This window comes from Lepisma saccharinum, chromosome 5 (genome assembly GCF_977018435.1).
Source record: "Lepisma saccharinum chromosome 5, izLepSacc3.1, whole genome shotgun sequence".
Classification (NCBI taxonomy): Eukaryota; Metazoa; Arthropoda; class Insecta; order Zygentoma; family Lepismatidae; genus Lepisma; species Lepisma saccharinum.
The window spans coordinates 59180151-59201414 of NC_139233.1; the positions used below are offsets into that span (position 1 = coordinate 59180151).

At 37.8% G+C, this 21264-nt stretch overlaps 1 protein-coding gene across 3 annotated transcripts in view; it reads right to left on the reverse strand.

The window, feature by feature from the left end:
- Window positions 1-21264, reverse strand: part of Snx27 (sorting nexin 27) — a 71824-nt gene that overhangs the window by 29293 nt on the left and 21267 nt on the right. For 2 of the 3 annotated variants that reach the window (XM_083122577.1, XM_083122578.1), the window contains exons 2-5: window positions 13220-13322; window positions 11813-11941; window positions 6657-6790; window positions 5074-5203 (exon numbers count right to left, since the gene is read on the reverse strand). In XM_083122577.1, coding sequence (XP_082978703.1) covers window positions 5074-5203; window positions 6657-6790; window positions 11813-11941; window positions 13220-13322 — 496 coding nt within the window. Of the gene's footprint in view, window positions 1-5073; window positions 5204-6656; window positions 6791-11812; window positions 11942-13219; window positions 13323-20818; window positions 20966-21264 lie in introns of those variants that run through there. The other variant, XM_083122579.1, reaches the window with a different exon arrangement.

Consider the following 21264-nt stretch of genomic DNA (forward strand, 5'->3'; position numbering starts at 1 on the left):
TTCCGAAAGTGAGTCCTGAATGTATGAGGATACCTAGATCTCGGGGTTGTGCTTCTTTTGTTAGAGGGAGGTCGGTGAGTGTATAATTACCTTCAAGAATGTTTTGTATCAATGAAATTGTTATGTAAGAGCATTTAGAAGAGTTCATGGACAGTTTCCATCGCTTACACCATTAGGAGAATGTGTGCATGTTATTTTGGAGAAGGTGCATGCCTGATGGCTGTAATATTTCTCTCATAATCTTGCAAACATCCGCAAACATTAGAACTTTGCTCAAGGTGGGTGACTTAAAGAGGTCTGTGAGATCATCCAGATACAATACAAATAATAGAGAGCCAAGAACACTTCCTTGAGGCACACCAGATATAACAAGAAGACAGAATGAGTTCCAGGAACTATAAGATGTTGTTGTCTGTCTGTTAGATAGTCTATTTTTCACTATTTTTAATGAGTTTCCAGTTATGTTAAATCTGTTAGCTAATTTATGCAGTGAATAATAGTGATCCACTGAATCAAAAGCTTTGGACATCAAAGTACACAACTGATTACGATTAGCAATTGTGTTATGGCATAGAGGATTGTGTAGAAGACAGATTGGTAAGGCATGAAGAATTTGGTAAGATTTCACTTTGAGTCTTGTTTCAGGCACAGGTGGCATGGAGGTTATCCGAATGCAGGTATGGTATTGAATGTAGAGTTGCAAAAAAGCTGGCTTTTTTGAATGGATGTTTTTTTTTCCTCTCGATAAAAAGCTGGCTTTTTTGGGGGGAAAAAGGAAATTTTGGCTTTTTACCAATTACAGCTAACCTATTTCACTTGAAGTTACTGTTATGAGTTTACAGGTTTGTAGTGACATATTTTTCAACTAGCTAAAAAAAATTACATCATGTGCAGCCAAAAGACAGATATTGGCCAATCCCAGTGCACACATATTGCATAGTGGTTCAGATACAATTTTAAACCTAGCTACCTGGGGAGTTGGGGCCTTTGCAGGCCCACCACTTCTATTTTTTTTTTATTTTTCAACTGTTTGAAAATAATAAATTACATTGTTTCCTAGGATGTTCCCAATATTTATTTATTACATGTTCATAAAAACATAAATGTAATGTAAGTAGGAGGCAAAATGCATTTGGTGGGCATATCATGCGCCATCTCATTCGAGACACTCATGCCAGTGACAGTGTATAATTGGTTGGTAATGATAGTAATTATTGTAATTATTATATTTAATAAACAAATACACTTCTGCAAACTAAAAAGCATTAATACAAATTATTATGGATTTTGTGAGTTTTAGTGAATGATAAAATATAGCCTATGTGAGAGACATGCAATAATTGGTTATTATTTTTTATTAATGATAGTATTTTTTTGTAATAATTATAATTAATAAATAACTGCTTATGTAATCAGCAAAGGAAGCAGTGATTCAATAATATTTTAGTGATAAAAAAAGTGTGGACCTGTGAGTTGCCCCCGGTATGCAAGTTTCTCGTACGGCACAGGTAAGCTAGGGTTAAAACAGAACATGTAGTCCTGATGAGCATATCTGACCATGAAATGGACTTAAAACAAGCTTTTACATGTTTGTGTCTCAATTTAAATGTTCCCATAAAATATGAAACAAATGTTAATATCAAAATATTCTATGTTTCGGGACAATTAAAAATCTTTACTGTTCACAACACATATGCAGAAGTATACGTATTATGTGAATGTGTGTGTAAAGAGGTTGATTCATTTATATTGAGCTGAATTTGAATGTGCCACGTACATAGGAAATGCCGTGTTTTCACCACCAGCTGTGTTCGATCTGCAGGCCACCACTACTGACTATTGTCCAGCATCGGAGTTTCCATTGCAGGAGACTGCGTTGCATCTGGACCATGGGTATTGCATCCCATTCCTCATTACAGGCTTTCCACAGGCCAGTAAGGGGTGCCAGGTTCGATACCCGGTGGAGACACAAGTGGTTCAGATCCCACTTTAAACTGCAGGTTTAACCTTACTGTGCATAAAGTGGACTTAAAACACCACCAAATCCATCAAATCAATGCACAGGCTGGAGACAGTGCTGACTCGACGATGGGACAGGCGCCGCTTGAGGATACCGAAAGCACAATAGTCCATTGGGCTGGCATCTGGACTCTTGACAGGGATGTCAGAGAAGGGAATTGTACAAATTAGTTTCCTGTTCCATATGGCGATAGAATTCCAGCGATGTTTTCACCGTGTGGCTGGATGCCTTGTCTTGGTGCAGTTCAACCTGGTTCACGTCTTGTCCGTACAATGCTGGGATTTCATGCTGGTACAGTTCAGTCAGGACATGAGTTTGGTAGTACGCAGAATTCATTTTGACTTTTCACTCCACCTTTCGGAGACGCAGTTTGCCCCTGTATGAGAAACCGGCCACAATCATGAACCCTTTTGGGAAGCTCTCTGCTGGCCATCACACACTGTGTGGGAGGATTTTTGGAGGTCGCCATACGCCGAACAACACGCAATAGCGGCGGGGTCCTCTTCACGGGAGGCCAGTTTCTAGCTGCTCGCGTCGGTGTGATGGGGCCAGGACTCTGTGCAGCATATTTCCGTATAATTCGAATCACAGTGGCACGACCTACACGAAAATTACGCACGTTATACATTTCTATGATGCGTGATGCCGTGAACTTCCTGTCGGAAAGGGCAACAATGTACCCCTCCCAGAATCTCTTCAGTTTCGGCGGCATCAGACTACGCTCGACCACATTGCTCTATTGCGTGACTAACAACATACTTTTGCTTGGCTCGTGGTAATCTCACGGCGATGCGTTGAGCATGCGCGGTACAGTCACACATTGAATTCGGCTCAATATACATGAATCAACCTCTGTATATCCTGTTTAACGGAGCTTTTAGATGGAAGCGACACGTGGCCCTTGGAAACCAAACCTTAGAAGTAAATGCAATCTTTCGAACCGAAGCAACATAAGCTGCAAGTGTCGCTTGTCACTTGGTCTGTACAGTAGTCTCAGGGAACTTTCAAACCGAAGCAACAAGTGACACGTGTCGCTTGGAAACACACCCTCAGTAATTCATTCAACCCTTTGAACCGAAATGTGACAACGAGCTAAACATGTCACTTGCATGTTGCTCGGACTATACTGTTTTTCTCAATGGTGTGCATCGTGCCACTTCAGTCTGTTGTTCTTGCATGCACGGTGAATGCTTTGCTTTATACTGAAGGAGACTGTGTCGCTTGTCATCTGTGAATTCACCCTGAAAGCTCCTTCAGTGACACACATCATGTCATCTTGGTCTTGTTTGTGCATGTGTGGTGAATGCTTGCTTATAGACTGAAGGGCCCCATGTCGGTTGCCACTTCAATGTTACACCCCCACTGTAATGTGTTGCTTTGGTCTGAATGTTCTCTATACTTAACATGATTGTTAGTTACTTCATCCGAGATTAAGATTTAATTTAGCCTGTAAATTACAGAAAACAAATTGCAAGTACTGTCGGAAAAAATGCTGGTGTTTTCATAGAAGGTTTCTTTCATAATCATGAATGGGCCTCTGGAGTGGCATAAAGTAATGCCTTGTAATAAGAAGGGGTCTGAGGTTCAATCCTCGGTGGAGGCAGAGTGCTTCAGATCTCATTTCAAACTGTAGGTGCAGTTTAGATTTCTTAAATAGATTTTTTTTTTTTTTTGCTTTTGCAGCCAGTTTTAGTGCCATTGTTTTTCAACAGCTGGGCCTGAAAAAAAGATCCGTTGCACCCAGGGGTTTCTGATTAATTTAAATCTAATTTCATACGAGGTTTAAGTCATAAGTCATGGCAACTATTTTATTTCTCATGAACAGGGTACAACACGAAAAATCTAAGATATACGTTGGAATGTACTTAAAAATTAAAGCCACCAGATGAAGTCTGGATGCAGGAGACTTTTGTAGGGAAGAGGCAGAACACAGGACATTGGACAACAGGGTTTCATTATTGCATGAACAACAAGTACACAAGACTACACTGTTTAACAACCTTCAAACTATTCAACCAGGTTATCCACTGTTCGTTGCCAGCGATGGGGCAGGAGCTGAATACCATCCACTGCGCAGCACTAACGTGTGCCACATCTCTCCGAAATACCGTTATGATCTCTTCTTTGTTGGCAAAGCATTTCCCATGCAATAGCTTCTTCACTTTGGGGATGAGATCACTGTCACATGGACTTAGATCAGGAGTATAAGGCGCGTGTTGAAGAACCTCCCATCCCCACCGCTTTAAGTGATGCCTAACAATGTCGGCCATGTGAGCTGTCACGTTATCGTGTAGGATAATGTCGTCCCAAAGTTCTGGACATTTGGTCCGTACTGGTACTGCACGGCGCAATTGTGACATCAAAAATGAAGTGTAATACGCTGCATTCACAGTGTGTATGTGTTCGTATAACAAATTCAAAACATTGAAAATCATATCATATACTATTAGGTTTCATTAAAAACACATACAAAACTACTCTAGTTATGTAAATATGTTTATACTACATCGATATATTTAATAAGCCTACCGAAATATGAAGATAACACTCAGGAAGAAGCGCCCATTCATAAAACACTGTTTTTGTCTAGCTACGAGTTTCATATTGTAAATTGTATTTATATTTAGAAATGAGTATCTATTTAACAGTAGGGAGATAAACGAAAACCATGGTACAGGAAAAATACTGCCAACTCCTGAATTTTCATTCATTTGAGACACTTTTGTAATATAGCTGAAAAACCCAACCAAAAAAGCCACGGAAAAAAACTAGTTTTTTTTCCAACCGCTTCCAACTTTAATTCAATGTAATTATAATTCTGTTTTTTTTTTATGATGAATGCATTGCAATGATGAGATGAATAGTGATTATCATAAAATTGATGAAATGATACTTCTTTAGTTATGAAAGTTGAGAGTAATCACTCAAAGTAATCAGACACCAAGCAGGTTGTTTATTAATTGAATATAGTAACTACCGTACAATTCCGATGTCACTCTGTTGAGATTTAAGTAGTGATATGATGGTATTTAAATTATAGACAAACTGCTTACCTGCTCGTCATCTGTGTCTGTTAGGAACTCCTGCATTATATCACTTTCTGCTATCACTCGTACAGCACACACTTTCTCTAAATATTGCTCTAAACCTCGTCTTCGGGCATCTAACTGCTGCTCACTTAGCCTGAAAGGTCCAAAAGAAAGACAATGAAATATGAATGCTTTCACTGAATAAAAAAATTCATGGTACAATATTTTACAGGACAGGCCTTTCCAAGAGGCTTTCTATTGCATGGTTACATCTGGCTATCTATTTTTATATATTTTTTTTAAAAACTCCATCACCTACGCATGTACACGTAAATACTCCTGTTTTGTTATCCATGAAGAAACTAAGTGACATTGGTGATATATTAGATTATAACAATTCGATGTGCCTTTTCAACATAAATTTCAAATTTTTAAATTTTAAGTTAAAAAAAATATTTTTAACACATTGCGACTGCCACAGTAGAAAAAAATTCCTTGGGGGCCACAATGTTTTATTATGAGAATATAATAAAAACGTTGAAAGCAATATGTTTCTTGATAATTACATGAATTTTCTGACCATTGTTATTGTTTTTTCTGAGCATTGAGTCTCTTGTTATTTGCAACATGACTCTTCCGTATACTATTGTACTGATATTGTTGGGAGGAGCGCACCAGCAAAAATTCAAGGCTAAATGCACAATCGGAAAAACTTGAAAACAGTTCACATGGTAAAATGTTCTGTTGTTTAGTTGTCAGATTTAAGTGAAATTTTAAAGGCAAAAATAAATAAGAAGTAGTTAATGTACATCTATTCAAATGATACACACTTTTTAAATTGTCCCTGTTAATTGTAACAATAACAGCACCACTAAATAAGATTTTTATGAACCATTTGCAAAACAGAGCCAGTCTTCAACTAACATGTATGTTACAGCATGGTAGCGCAAGTTGCCTGTGCACCACGAGGCTCCCAAGATAAGGAGACGTGCAAGTTAAATATGCTTCACGTAGTCCCTTGCTTAAAACTAGCATGAGTTAAATACAACTCACATGGCAATTAGCATGTTAAAAAATTACTGACTTTTTCATAACTATGCTTCTGATATTTCAATCTTTCCACTGATAACAAAAAAATGCATCATATTATTGTGTTTCTTTTTATCCCATCCCCCAACGCTACCATGCTGTAACATATATGCTATGTCAATCTATTTATGTGAAATCCACAACAAACAACATTTAGTGACATGGATTACTGATTAATGGTAGTGAAGAATTTAAAATAAAAATGTATTTTGTTTATCCTGATCTATCATTTCAAATTTGTCTACACCTGGAAACAACAAAGTATATAGGTCTTCATGGTGGATGCGGTAAACATGGTTTTAGTATTACATACGTGAAGTTTGGTGTTTCTACATTGTGAATTTGGGCCTTCAAAATTAATCGGAAATCATCCAAATTCACAACGTGAAAACACCAAACTTCACATATGTAATATGTGTATGTATCTTCCTTGTATAAATGAGAAAGCATTATTCATCTCAAAATCCTGGCATGTGACATGTGTAACTTCTAATAAAAAAAAAAAGTAACACACTTACGAAAATGGCCATTTCCCTGGGAGTTTTGGAAAAGTGAAGCCAATGAATTCTTTTTTAAGATTCAAATGAAGATTAGAGAACTCTCTATACCTTCTGGAACACAAGTGCCGACCAGCCATATATATATTATACACCTGGAAGAGAAAGTGATGTTTTTAAGTTTTATAGTAAAGAAATTAATATTAACAAATAAAAAACTATTTCACTTGTGTTGTTACCATAGTAACTTTATCTTTTACAAAGACTGCTTCAAGGATGAAAATACCTATTATCAAGTCAATATTTCAGGTAAAAAAGATGGTTGATCAGTGCTCCAAATGAAGGATTAGGGGGTAGGGAATACAACCCCCTCCCACTTCTGGATTTTCTTTCCCAGGCTCTACATTTCTAAATTTGTTCTCCCCTCTGAAAATATTTGTACTACCATTGTTACTATTATTAATCATGAACAATTTTTATTAGCCCTTAATATTAAGCTAGGACATGACACATGTACTTCTGAAATGTTAAATCTTTATTCCTGGAAATTTAAAACTTGTGCAAAATTGTCTTTTTAAATTAAAAATCCTTTCTATCTATCTCTTTCTATTTGGTTAACAGCAACAACAAGGATGAATGATGAACTGATGAATGGACAAAACAATGTCAATCATGCCCTGACCCGAGTTCAAACCTGGGACCTTTGGCTTCATAACAGATTATGTCGACTATTCAACCATGGAGGTCAGCAATATAAAGGATGTCCCAACAAGAATGCCGGATTTGAAATGCACCATTGTCTTCTTGTTGTTGGGTTGGTGGCACTGAACTGCAATATGTTATGAAATGGTTGTGGCCTTATTTGATGGTGTGGATATCAGGGTTGGCATTTTGCCTGTTTTTTTTCGAAAAAACCCAACCATTCAGATAAAACCTGATAAAACCCAGGCAAAACTGGGTGTTATTGGGTTTTTTCAGGTTATGTTTATAAATATATATATTTTAAAAATTAAATACATTTTTCCCTGATAGTAATATATTGGAACATTCAATTTGTATTATTTTAGTTCAGTGAATTAAGAACTATTTAATATTTTCTGTTAATATAGTTAAGAATTGACAATGAAAGTCTCACGCCTTGAAATGATTAAACTAAAAACATACATAAACCTTGCCGCAACAGACCTTTGAGGGCCCAGGCCTACCTACCGACTGCCGGCCGCTCTCCCACCTGATACTATTCTGGGGCGACGTGTGGTCAGCATGACGAACCCCCAGTTGTCGTCGTAGGTTTTCATCACCGGGTTACGCTACTCATTCGTAGTTCCCCAATTTAATCATGATGGTGAGTGTTCACCAGTCTCATACACAGGCCGAAATCTCAGGAGACTCAAACCTGCACACGTCCCATAGCCAGAGCCCAAAGCATGACAGCACAGCCACAGAGTGGGACAAATGATTAAATTATATCTAATACAGTACTATGGTCTGAAAAATTTAACCAATAGTTTGATCCTACTCTTGGATGACATAACAGTTAATAGATCTATGATCAGTTCCCAGTGTTGTGCATTTGCAATACTATACTAATATTTGATAGCTGTGGTGGTTTAGTCAACCTCCGTGGCAGAGTGGTTAGCACAGTATGCTGCAATGCCAGGGGTCCCGGGTTCGAATACAGGTTCGGACGTGGATGTTTGTGTTTGTCCCAACTAGACAGGCTGGCTGACTGCCATTCAGAAGACCCAGGTTCGAATCTTGGGGTGGGTGATCTAAGGTCAGTGTTTTTCCAGTCTTGTCCCTGCATAAAGCAGCTCTGGAAGCTCTGGAACTTACCCAGCCTCAAATCAATGGGCCCTGGGGGGGGGGGGTAAAGGCAGCCTGAGTTTGGTTGTGATCACATCACGTCCAAAATGGCCGATATCAAAAATATGTTGGGCCCTACCCCCATATCCCCTAAATGTGCCTTCATGGCACGGTGCTATATGTGCGGGGAACTTTACGTTTTAACTACTATACAACATACGGTAACTGCACACACACTTTAAAATCTGCTCCAATACAGTTTGTTTTTTCCCCATTATTTTTGTGGATGCTTCAAGTTTAAATATCTCCTCCATGTATTAACCATGCCAAAATTATAAGGCTGATATACTTAATTGTCTTAACTGATTTCATCCAAATGGAATATTGTATCTATCCTCCAAAATATCTGGTTGCTATGAAACTAACAGTTTCCATGGACAAAACATTAGTGGCCACATTTGGATCCCAAGATACATATGCACTATATTGTTAAAAAATTATTTGTCATGCCATAACTTAAGAAATGCCCTAAAATAGTCTCTTTTCTTAATGTACAAAAATGTAGTTTAGGCAGATATTTGAAAGTGGCATCAGAATTTGGAGCTACGTCAGAATATGAAAAATCAATTTTTCATCCACCATCTTGGAATCTTTTCAACAAATACAAATGCAAAATAAAATCATTCCCTGGGTGTACCTATTTGCAACATGAATTTCAGCTTAAAAACTCTAAATTTGCTACAGATATCGTGGTCTCAAAATTGGTGACTTTCCCTCACCCTTCGTAAACCACACACTAGAGTTTTTTTTTTAGCTCAATGTCCTAATGTAGCTGAGACTTGATATTTTTTTTAATCTACGAAAATCTAACCTCAAATATTTGCATAACTTAAAGCTTTCACAGGGCATGTTAAATCGTCCATCTTTAAACATGGTGACAATTTTTTCTCAAATACAATATGACAACAATCCTTTAAGTTATATATAACTCTAAAAATTGCAACTCAAAAGCTTTACATTTATGGCGAAATGTATGTTTGCAATTTTACCACCATTCATCTCCTAAACCATGAAATATAATTTTAAAAGTTTTACTGCAAAATTGCAGACCGACGAATTATCTACAATAACTTGAGTTTAGTTCCTTATACTCAGAATATTCATTGTAGACAGTTTTGGGGAAAAAGAGAGCATGTCATAAAGCGTGCGTGCAACATGAGGAAAATCAGCTTTTCATTCATCATCTTGAAACACATTGTTCAATTTCACTCATATGTAATACCATTGCAGTCTGTCAAGTTTTCTAGCTGCAGAAACATATCATGGTCACTAAATAGATGACTTCTTTCTTTGCGCATCCAGCCCACCCATGCTCCTCCTAAATCGTGCATTATGTTTCGATAAGTTTATTGTGAATTTACAATGCAAGTAATGTCACAAAGCTCCTGACAGTTTAATGCACAAAGCTTGAAATTATAGACTCTAAAAAGGTTTGAAAATGTCAAAATTGGTCAGAATAGGAAAGTATACGTATGCATTGTATTTACTTGAGTACCTCACATCCCCTATTTTTAAGAAGAATAAATAAATTGTGGTAGATTATGCGAGTGCTCGACTTCTTGGGTATAGAGCTCCTAACCACAAAGAACATTTATCCTACATGGGCAAGCAACCCATTACGTTCAATCAATGCACTGAATTGGAGGGGAAGAGGGATCATTGTCTCAGTGCAAGGCATTGGAAAGCAAACAGAACATTTACACACATACTAAATTTTGAGAAATAAAATGAATCATTTGAAAAGTGTTTGATTTAATTATACCACAGTTAACTTTATTCTACTTTCACGACATTTCAATAAAATTTACTTTGTAATGTTTTATACATGAAAGAATTTGTTGTAAAAGTTGATCGTCACAGGTGAAACTATGTGGCCTGCCCACATACGGAAATGACTGATATCTAAAGTGCTACCACATTTCAAAATTATAAGCTTTGTTCGTTCAATGTTTTATCTAAATATTTCAGACTCTTTTGATTTTATATTTCTTGGATATATGTTAGTATTATTTCTGTTAAAAGTCTATTTCAAGCACAATTTGAGAAAAATATCCTGATAAAACCCACTGTGACTTGTACCACATTAATTATTTTGAGTATTATAAGCTTGGCTAAGCCTTTATTTTACAAGTTTTCTCAAACTGTTGACAATTCTAGAACCTCACAATTATCTAAAGCAATAATTTACAACATTTTCTGAAAAAAAAAACACATTTTGAGTGGGTTTTTTTGGTGAGTTTTTCCAAGGTGGGTTTTTCTGAAAAACTCGAAAAAACCCACCTGGGGAAAACTGGGCTGGGCCCACCCGGGCCAACCCTGGTGGATATTGAACACTTGTGGTTCTAGCAGGATGTCGCTACCTGCCACATCTCTCATGAGACGATTGCCTTCCTGCACGACAAAAAAATGGCAACCAGAACTGGCAGGGGGGTCATGTGACCTGACACCCTGCGACTTCTTCCCTTGAGGGTTATGTGATGTGACAGGTTTATTAAAACAATCCCCAAATTTTACCAGAACTCAAGGAGGAAATTCGACATATCATCAGCCAAATCAAGCAAGTCTGTGTAAGAATCATCAGTAATTTCAACAATAGAGTGACTACATGCAGAGCCCATATGGCAGGTATTGTTTTTCACACTTAAACTGGTAATGATGTAGAAATAAGTGCCATTTGACGAAAATAAAATATTTTTTTCATGTTATTAAATCCAGCATTCTTGTTGGGACTCCCTTTACATTAGCTTTCATTATTGAGAGGTACAATGTACAAATTCTACCTCAAATAAAAACCCTTTTATTCTGGAAAAAAATAAATAAATAAATTCTTGACAAGTAATTCTCAAGATTTTCTTGCACATCGCCGCAAGTTTAAAGACCGCATGCTTGAAAAGTTCCCACTCAGAGAGACTAGACAAGCATACGAGGCTCCATCCACTATAGATTAAATGAGATGATCTAAGTTTTTCTAAAGTTACAAACCTTACAAGAAGATCATGACATGTTCTTGCCCCATTTGTCCCTTTACCTATTAAAAAGAAAAATTCCATTAAATCTTAAGTTTTTATCAACCAAGAAATTATCATAAAAAAATTAAATCCACCCTTGGTAGTTAAGCATGAATTTGCAAATGTGTGAAGTAGAGCCATCGTTCAGGAAGTTTGGCGATCTCTAGCATTAAAGGAGAATGTCATTTATAAGCAAATTTATAATGCAAGAAAAACATTTCTCATTTAAATATTGCAGCTCGCAAGGTAATCTATATTACCTTCTATGGAATTTTACATAAATAGGCAACAAAAAATGCTTACCACAAATCGTTCTCCACCTTTCTCCACATAATGATAATCTGGTACTGAAATAGGTAAAGACCTTTTCTCACTGTAGTCAATATAAGTATAGCCTGTTGTATCTTCACTTGGTTCCAATCTTTCTGCTTCCTACAAGATACATTTCAACATAAATAAAATTAATAATTCTGCTTATGAACTACATTATTTCACAATTACCAAAAACATTAAAAAATTGCAACTTGTACAATTAACTACACTCCTATCCAGTTAGATGGTATACTTAATAAGAATTTTAAAAATGTGAAAATTTATCTATTTTTTTTTAGAAATAGCAAAAACTACTGACTGAGATATAAATTTGACATAATTTTAGTACCAAACATGAATTATTCAGTCTTAATACATTATAAGTATGATAACATGTAAAAATATGTATTCTTAAGAAAGGGTACCACAAAACTAATACAGATATCATGAAGATATATTACTATTTCCTAATCCCAGAGGTTTATTGTCACAGCAACACAAACCTCTCATCTGTTCCAATCATGGACCTCGCAAAGACGACCCTGCCTGGAATTTTTTACCATAGGAACATGCATGGTATATAGAGATGAAAGGATAAATACAACTATACATAGTAACCAGTTTCAACAGTCTACATTCAACCATGGTTGAAAAAAGTTTTATTTTAGTTGCATCACTTCTGGTGAACTTTCTGATAACAGTTAGTCCTCCTTCACTTCAACCACCAGCAACTTCTTTAGTGATGCTGAAATTGATTTTATCATGTTGCATTTTATCAGGTGGTTAAAATACAAATCCCAACAAGTGACATAAGACTTTTTTTTAAAATCAAAGATTTGGATATGTTACACTAACAATGGTGAAATTCTTCTGTAAGCATGTTATCCTGTGCTCATTAAACCACACAGTGGAGACACATGGGAGGTGTGTGAAGAAGGTACCCTCCCCCCTTACACATTAACCGACTTGGTGCTTTGTGGAAGTGAAGTGGTCAACACCATGTGTCGGCTGTCTTTACCCCCTTATTGTTTCCCCTGCCAAGTATACATTCAATCCAAGCTGGGTAAACCCCAGAGCTGCTTTATGCAGGGGAGGTCAGAAATATTCCCAACATCCCATAATCGAAACCATGGCAGCCAGACACCCTATCGACTTGACCACCACAGCTACAAATAGCCTAATTGGGAACACACACATGAAATAGAAGAATGATATCCTGTTTACAATTTCTGTTTATATCAGAAATTTCTATACGAGATATTTGTCTGAAATTTTATGTCAATGAAATTCCACTGCAGAGATTTGTTTTGAGATGAGAAATTAGTTATAAATAGGTAATTTATTAACCTACCCATATAAGCGACACACACACACATGCACTTGTAGTACATTTCTCACCTGTGGGGTAACAGATATAACAGTCAATGTGAGAACATCTCCTCCAGATTTAATCAGATCTACAACTTGTTTGTGGGTTGCACCTTCCACATTCACTCCATTTCTGAAAAAAAAAAAAAGCATTGTACATATTAATACAGTACAATGCATCATCAAAAGTTACACACATAGTGCAATTAATGTACTCTATTTTAATTACTAGTGATGAAGTAAAGCACTTGTCTTATTTGCGTAAGAGTCATTCCACATGAAATTAACACAGTTCCCAACCTGACCATCTCCGATTTTCATGAAATTTGGGGAGTTGACAGTATACATGGAACTTAGTAACTACGAAACTTTTGAACTTAGTCTGTCTTGTAATTGTAAAATAATTCAAGGTCAAAGTTCGCGGAAATTGTCCTTTCTCAGCTCGTTTAGCTACACTAAATGTAAACTCTGCTCATATTTGGCCTAGGAAGCTGAAATTAAGTTTGTTGTGCAGGGAATGGAAGAAGCTTTCCAATGATATGTATTACGCCTACCTTGGTATAAAAATAAAATTTTGTCACATGACCTTGACCTTTAACCTTGAATATATCAAAACACATCATCGCCAAAAATGGTAAAAAAATATATTTGGTGCACCATGCTATACTTTAACACACATGAAAAAGTCAAACTGGGACTGAAATGGGATCAGAAGATACAAAATAATATGTATATCTATGTGACTGATAAAGGCCTCATTACAATGTACTTGGGTGTCAAAAGTCCATTAACACCCCCTATGAAATGTAAAAGAGTTACATTGGCTACAATTATTCATAAATAGAAAGATGTTAGGCCCAGGAGGAACCATAGTTGTGTGTGTCAAGCAGAGGTCTGCCATTTTTTGTCTGCCATATTGAATTCAACTCAATCATTTTCAATGGAAATGGGGTGATGTGAACATCAAATCAGGCTAGAATTTCAAAAGAAAACTTACTGGCGATGGTATCTTTAACCAGCAAAAAGTTATGAACTTATCTTCCACATGTAGCAGGTGCAACATTATCGCAAGCAGCAACTTAGCGTTCTATCACAGATTTTTAGTGCATATACCATTACCTTCAAATGTTTCTCAAGGTAAAAGTTCTAAGGTGTTAGATCTATGGAGCATACAAGCCTTCAACAGGTCCCAAGCTGCCAATCCATCTACCAAGAAATTTGCCATAATCTAGTCCCATTCTCCAGGCACCACACCATTAGTTTACCAGAAATTCAGCTGCAATCTGTCTAATGTACAGGGTTGCCCTTAAGTCCCTACCCATTCACATACCTTATGTCTCCAGTGTATCTGTGTGCTGTTATTCATTCTCGCTGCGAAATATTATGTGACACCATGTTCTGCGAGACATTTTTTGCAACATAGCAGGGGTTATTGTTCCAAATGCCGCTGAAACAGGTGGCCTCAACTATCATTAGAATTATAACATTGTTTCGACACAATGTCCTTTATGTATCCCCAAAAAGAGTTATCACATGCTGTCAAGTCCGGACTACTTGCGGGCCATTTCATAGGCATCGCATAATATTATGCGCAACAGCACACAAAAAACTCTATACACTAGACATATAAGATATATGAATGGGAAGGACTTACGGGCCACCCTGTAGATTTACTTGATTGATTGATTGATTGAGTTGGTGTTTAAAGTCCACTTTATGCATAGTAAGGCTAATTGGGACTGGAACTACAGCTTAAATTGGGATCCGAACCACCATGTGCTTCCAGCGGGTATCGAACCCGGGGCCCCTTGAATACAAGGCGACGACGCTACCACTGCGCCATCGGGGAGGCCTGTAGATTTACTTATCACAGGTATTGCATCTTATTCTTATTAATTTCACCATGAACATAAAATTAGCCTTGGCACTGTGAAGGACTTTTCATCCAAAAAAAAAAACCAACAAAAAACGTCACATTGACATTGCCTGAGACACAATTCACAAAATTTAACTATTCGAAAGGGTCAGTGCGATCTCGATGTGTTCCTAATATGTTAGAGACATTCTAATGCTTTTTTCTAACACCTAGAAAAGGAGAAAATGTTTAAAAGCATTCAATCATTACTTTTTGCTGGTTCAAGATACCTTGGAAAAACTTTCGCCATTGCATTTTTCATGAAATTCTAGCTTGATTGAATATTCACACCACCCCACTTCCATTGAAAATATTTGAGTTGAATTCAATATGGCAGACCTCTGCTTGACACACACAACTATGGTTCCCCCTGGGTCTAACATCTTTCTATTATGAATAATTGTAGCCAATATAACTCCTTTACATCTCATAGGGGGCGTTAATGGACTTTTGACTCACCCAAGCACATTGTAACGAGGCCTTTATCAGTCACATAGATATACATTTATTTTGTATCTTCTGATCCCATGCAGTCCCAGTTTGACTTTTTCATGTGTGTAAAAGTATAGCATGGTGCACCAAATATTTTTTTCACCATTTTTGGCGATGACGTGTTTTGATATATTCAAGGTCAAAGGTCAAGGTCATGTGACAAAATTTTATTTTATACCAAGCTAGGCGTAATACATATCATTCGAAATCTTGTTCCATTCCCTGCACAACAAACTTGATTTCAGCTTCCTAGGCCAAATATGAGCAGAGTTATAGCACATTTAGTGTAGCTAAACGAGCTGAAAAAGTGCATTTTCCGTGAACTTTGAATAATTTTACGATTACAAGACAAATTAAGTTCAAAATTTTTCATAGTTACTAAGTTCCATGTATACTTTCAACTCTCCAAATTTTATGAAAATCGAAGATGGTCGACTTGAAAATTGCACATATCTGTGTTGATTTGGCATGGAATGACTCATAACCTTCTATAAATATACTTACATATAAGTATTTTTTTATTATTATGCTCTGAGGTATAATAAATAAATATATTGGACACCGTCCCTCCATCCACTCCTTAATCCGACTAAGAATAGTGTATAAGCCACGTCGCACACTTGAAAGGTGAATAGAAACTGGCAAGAATGGAATTGCTGAACATGACATATGATCACACTTAATTTTAGTTGTGACATGGGCAGACTATGGGAGAAGGAAGAAAGGACTGACTATCTTCTCCTCAAAGATATCTAAAACTAAAATATATCTTCTATTAACAAAAGAGTAACAAACAGAATACATCTAAGATTAATTTGAGATCTGAAATTACGCGATCCTCTTGAGTTTGAATGAGTTGATGTTTTATGTCCACTTTATGCGCAGTAAGGAAAATCGGGACAGGACCTACAGTTTAAAGTGGAATCCGAACCACTATGTGCCTCCACCGGGAATCGAACCCGCGATTCCCTTGAGATTTAAAATTACGCGATTCCCTTGAGATTTAAAATTACGCGATCCCCTTGAGATTTAAAATTACGCGATGCCTTTGAGATTTAAAATTACGCGATGCCCTTGAGATTTAAAATTACGCGATGCCCTTGAGATTTAAAATTACGCGATGCCCTTGAGATTTAAAATTACGCGATCCCCTTGAGATTTAAAATTACGCGATGCCCTTGAGATTTAAAATTACGCGATAAAAAGTAAAGTGTTCCCCTGTGTATAGCACCACGCCATGAAGGCGTATAGGGGGTGTGGGGGTAACGCCCCACACTTTCTTGATCCGGTCGTGAGTGGGGGTGATGTGATCAGCATCACGCCCCTGACCGCCTTTACCCCCCAGGGTTTCCCCCAGGTACCCATGTTATTCGACGCTGGGTAGGCGCCGGGGCCGCTTCCACCGTTAGAAAAGTTCCCGGATTTGAACCGGCCGGGGATCGAACCCGGGACCTTGAGCATGGTAGTCAGACGCGTTACCGACTGAGCCACCGCGGCGCCCTTGAGATTTAAAATTACGCGATGCCCTTGAGATTTAAAATTACGCGATGCCCTTGAGATTTAAAATTACGCGATCCCCTTGAGATTTAAAATTACGCGATCCCCTTGAGATCTAAAATTACGCGATCCCCTTGAGATCTGAAATTACGCGATCCCCTTGAGATCTGAAATTACGCGATCCCCTTGAGATCTGAAATTACGCGATCCCTTTGAGATCTGAAATTACGCGATCCCTTTGAGATCTGAAATTACGCGATCCCTTTGAGATCTGAAATTACGCGACCACCTTAAGGTCTGAAATGGTATTTTAACTCAAACATATATTTTTGTATGATATTTAGGGGGTGTTCAATTGGACTGCCACATTTTTCCTGGAGTGTCACTGAACCAGGAAAGTGAAAAGACGAAATCTATAGTTTCGCCCGCTATACACTTTAATCCAATGGACAATGAGATAGAGGAGTGTCTGGAAATGGTTTCCTGCCTGAAGCAAATGAAATGAGAAGTTGTGACCAACTCTGACTGTGCTATTAGCGGGAAAAGACCGCATGATCTGTTTACGCAGTCGCAATTTGGCAGTTGCATGTCTCATTGGGCGACGCAGGTCTCTTAAGAGAGCTAAAGGGAAAGATTTCGAGTTCAATTTGCATGAAGACAATCGACTTCGTTCTTTTCCTTGCTCCCCCTTTCTACACTTGTTGGCAGTGCCATTGGCGTGTTTGTTCTGATGACGATAAAACTGCGGACAAGGAAGGCACTTGCCTCCACCAAAATTCCAGGGTTTATTAAAATTCACAACTTCAGGGTACTTTTGTTAACCTTCTGGAATCTGAGGCACAAAGTAATAAATAATAATATTTGTAATTTCTCAAATGCCACAGTTATTTAGCCAATAATCATGGACGCTATTTTATGGGAAGGAAAACTTTTGGATTGTTAGTGACCCCAAAGTTAAACCACAAGTTCCATTCTCCTCCCTCCCCCAAATTTAACTCCACAGCCAGGCCCCAAGTTACGCCCACACATACACGCACTTTACACGCAAAAAATAAAAATAAAACAGTTACTACTTTGCCGTGACACACAGACTATCACTACATCTTTATTTGTGCAGCCATGGATACTTCTGGGTTCCAATGATCCCACTGAAAGCCAATGGGGTTGTTACAACCCATAATTGTCCGTCACTGTACAATTATCTGCTTACAGCAAGATATTTCAAGGTTCCCATAATTAAACACAAAGTGTCGCACATTCTTAAGTGTGAAGCGAATATCTTATCTGCATTTAGCGTGTTGAAATTTGGAGACCTTTCATACAGGCCACCAATGCCACTGATATGAATTATCTCGTGCGCATGTACTTAACCAAGGTGGAGTACTACACAGGACAATTGTTTATTTGACCAGCAGTAGTGCTAAAAGGGAAAACTGTTGCAAAGCTGTTCTTCAGTCCGACACCCTCAAACATTCCTCTCACTTTTCCCTCGTTGTCGTTGATGACGCAATATTACGGCTGCAAATATTCACTAGTATCTATCAAGGATGTGTGATTTACGCCTAATGACCTCCAAGAAAACCTTTGTTAACAGTGTGAAAATATTCACGAGCCTGGTATCGGTTGTTTGTTTGAACTTCAGACGTAATAAGAGCACAGTGCTGAAGGAAAGAAAACTCATCAGAGTTCAACAACTGCTGGAGTTAACTATGCCCCTCCCCCTTCACACACACACACACACACACACAGGTCACGAATTATTGTTTTAAGTCCACTTGATGCACAGAAAGGCTAAAAGGGAGTGGACCTACAATTTAAAGTGGGATTCGAACCACTGTGCCATGTGCCTCCATTTGGTATCGAACCTGGGACCCCTTGATTACAACACAGGTTACGAATCTACCTACAAACAAACATCTAAACGGATTTAGAGCAGCTATTACAGGGTATATCCGTGACAAAAATGTTCGTCTTCGTATTATGGTATGACTCCTTAATTAGATGCCAAACTTCCTTTGAGAAACCTGAATTCCGAAATGTTGATTAGACATGTGTACACATGTTCTTCGATCTCTCGTTATTTATTGAGGCATATAAGAAAACTAGTGTATTTTGCGATCATAACTCTAGTGCACAAGATATATAGACTTCGGTCTATCGTTGATGAATTTCGATTGCTGACAATGATTGTCATTAATGTTTTAAAAAATAGGTTGGGAAAACTAAAAACGTTATAAGAAGTCTACGGCCGGCCTGTGACGTAATTTCGCGTCTTGAAGTGTGTCGTCCGATTTCACTCAAATACATGTTTTCTACATTTTGATGTAAAAAAGGAGTAAGCAAAAATATTATGTTGTGAATATTAGTCAAATTAATTTTCAAACAAACCACACAACCGCAATTATTTCTACGACCTACGATGGACAACTACTCCTAGAGCGTAAATATGATACATAAATTACATACATAACTCCTCCCACTCAAGGAGCTAAATTTTGCACCCAGAGGCGGGAATCCCCTCTTCAAAAACCATCCTACGTACACGAAATCGAAAACATCGTTGCCTTGTAATGAAGAAGTCCCGGGTTCGATACCCAGTGGAGGTACAGAGCGGTTTGGATCCCCCTTTCAACTGTAGTTCCAGTTGCGATTATCTATCTGTACATAAGTAGACTTAAAAATGAAAACACGGAACCGAGGCCGCAATCTGAGTATCTAAGGTCAGAAAAATTGCTGACGGAAGTAGATTTTGGTTACAATAGGGCAAGGCTAACTTTACGCTCAGATAAACTAATTCTGCAGTTTAAAGTGGGTTGATTTTTGGATTATTTTATTTCGCATTTCTCTTACTTTTGGCTAATAATGAAGATGACGTAAGTGATAATATAATGAAATGGATCAAGGAACAGTCACGAAGAACACCCACGACCCCTAGTGTCGTAGAGCGCTGTTAAAAGTGGGAGCCGAATCACTGTGCAAAGTGCCTCCACAGGGAACCGAACCAGGGAGCCCTTGATTTACAAGGTGACAAAACCACTGCGCTAAATGCAACAAGTGCAATCACAAACAAAGGTACCTGTACAAAAAAATAGTATTATTATTCGTCTTGTAGAGAATATGATTGTAGCGATGCTGGCACAGGTCCCCTTACCTAGAAGTTGTTCTGCGAACTCCTCTAACAAAATTAACAAATATGATGGGGAAATATTGTAGCCGATTTTCTCTAAACATCTGGCAATTTGACATAGTTTGTTGCGTGTTGGTTTCGCCAGTTCTATAAAGATCGTAGCGTAACGCAATAAAACAGACTGTAAATAGCATGTGTGTGTACTGTGTAAATGTTTGAATCAAGTAGCAAAGAGGTGCAACCGCTCGGTACATTACCCTGTCAATAGTGCTACCTACGACTTTCTTTTCACGTTCCAGTTTTACGAGCTATTCCTTTCTTCACTGTTTGTTATTGCTCTTATCTTGAAATTCATTCTACATGGCGAACAAGTGTATTTTCCGTAGGAATTCAATCACACACTTCTTATTACGAAAGATTGTAAAACTGTAGTTACAGCCGTCGGTGTCAATGAAACATGTTTGTGTTATGTTAACGGTACATTCGTGAGGGAGGCGTAAAGACAGCGTTTCGATGCTATGATCGCACGCTTTTCAATTACGTACAATCCTATCGCTTATCGAACATTTTATCGAAACAAGACAAAAAAAAACCTTACCTTAATTCGCACTGTTCCCATATGGAAGGCTGATACAAGCAAGCATGGACACTTATCATGACTTTCACTCGGGAAGAACGAAAAAACGAAGGTGTGCTTTAACAGCGGCAAAAGAGTGCTCGCGAACTGTTATGAGAATTTCTCCTCTCCTCATCGAATCTCTTGTCATAATAACAAGGTCAAGGAAAAGTGAGAGAGTGGGGAAGTAATCTCTGCCCAATGCGCAAAGGATTCTGGGAGCAAACTATATGACGTATGAAATGCCAACCAGATGATATAAAGGAATGAGATCTAACTTTTCCAATCAAAGCATAATGCATCAGATTATATACAAGTTGACTTCTATCAGATGTGAAAACAATGCAATAGCACTGTGATGTGCCAGGGAGAGAATGCATAACCCCTTGACCAATGCAGATAGGGAGGGGCATAATCCCCCACCGCTC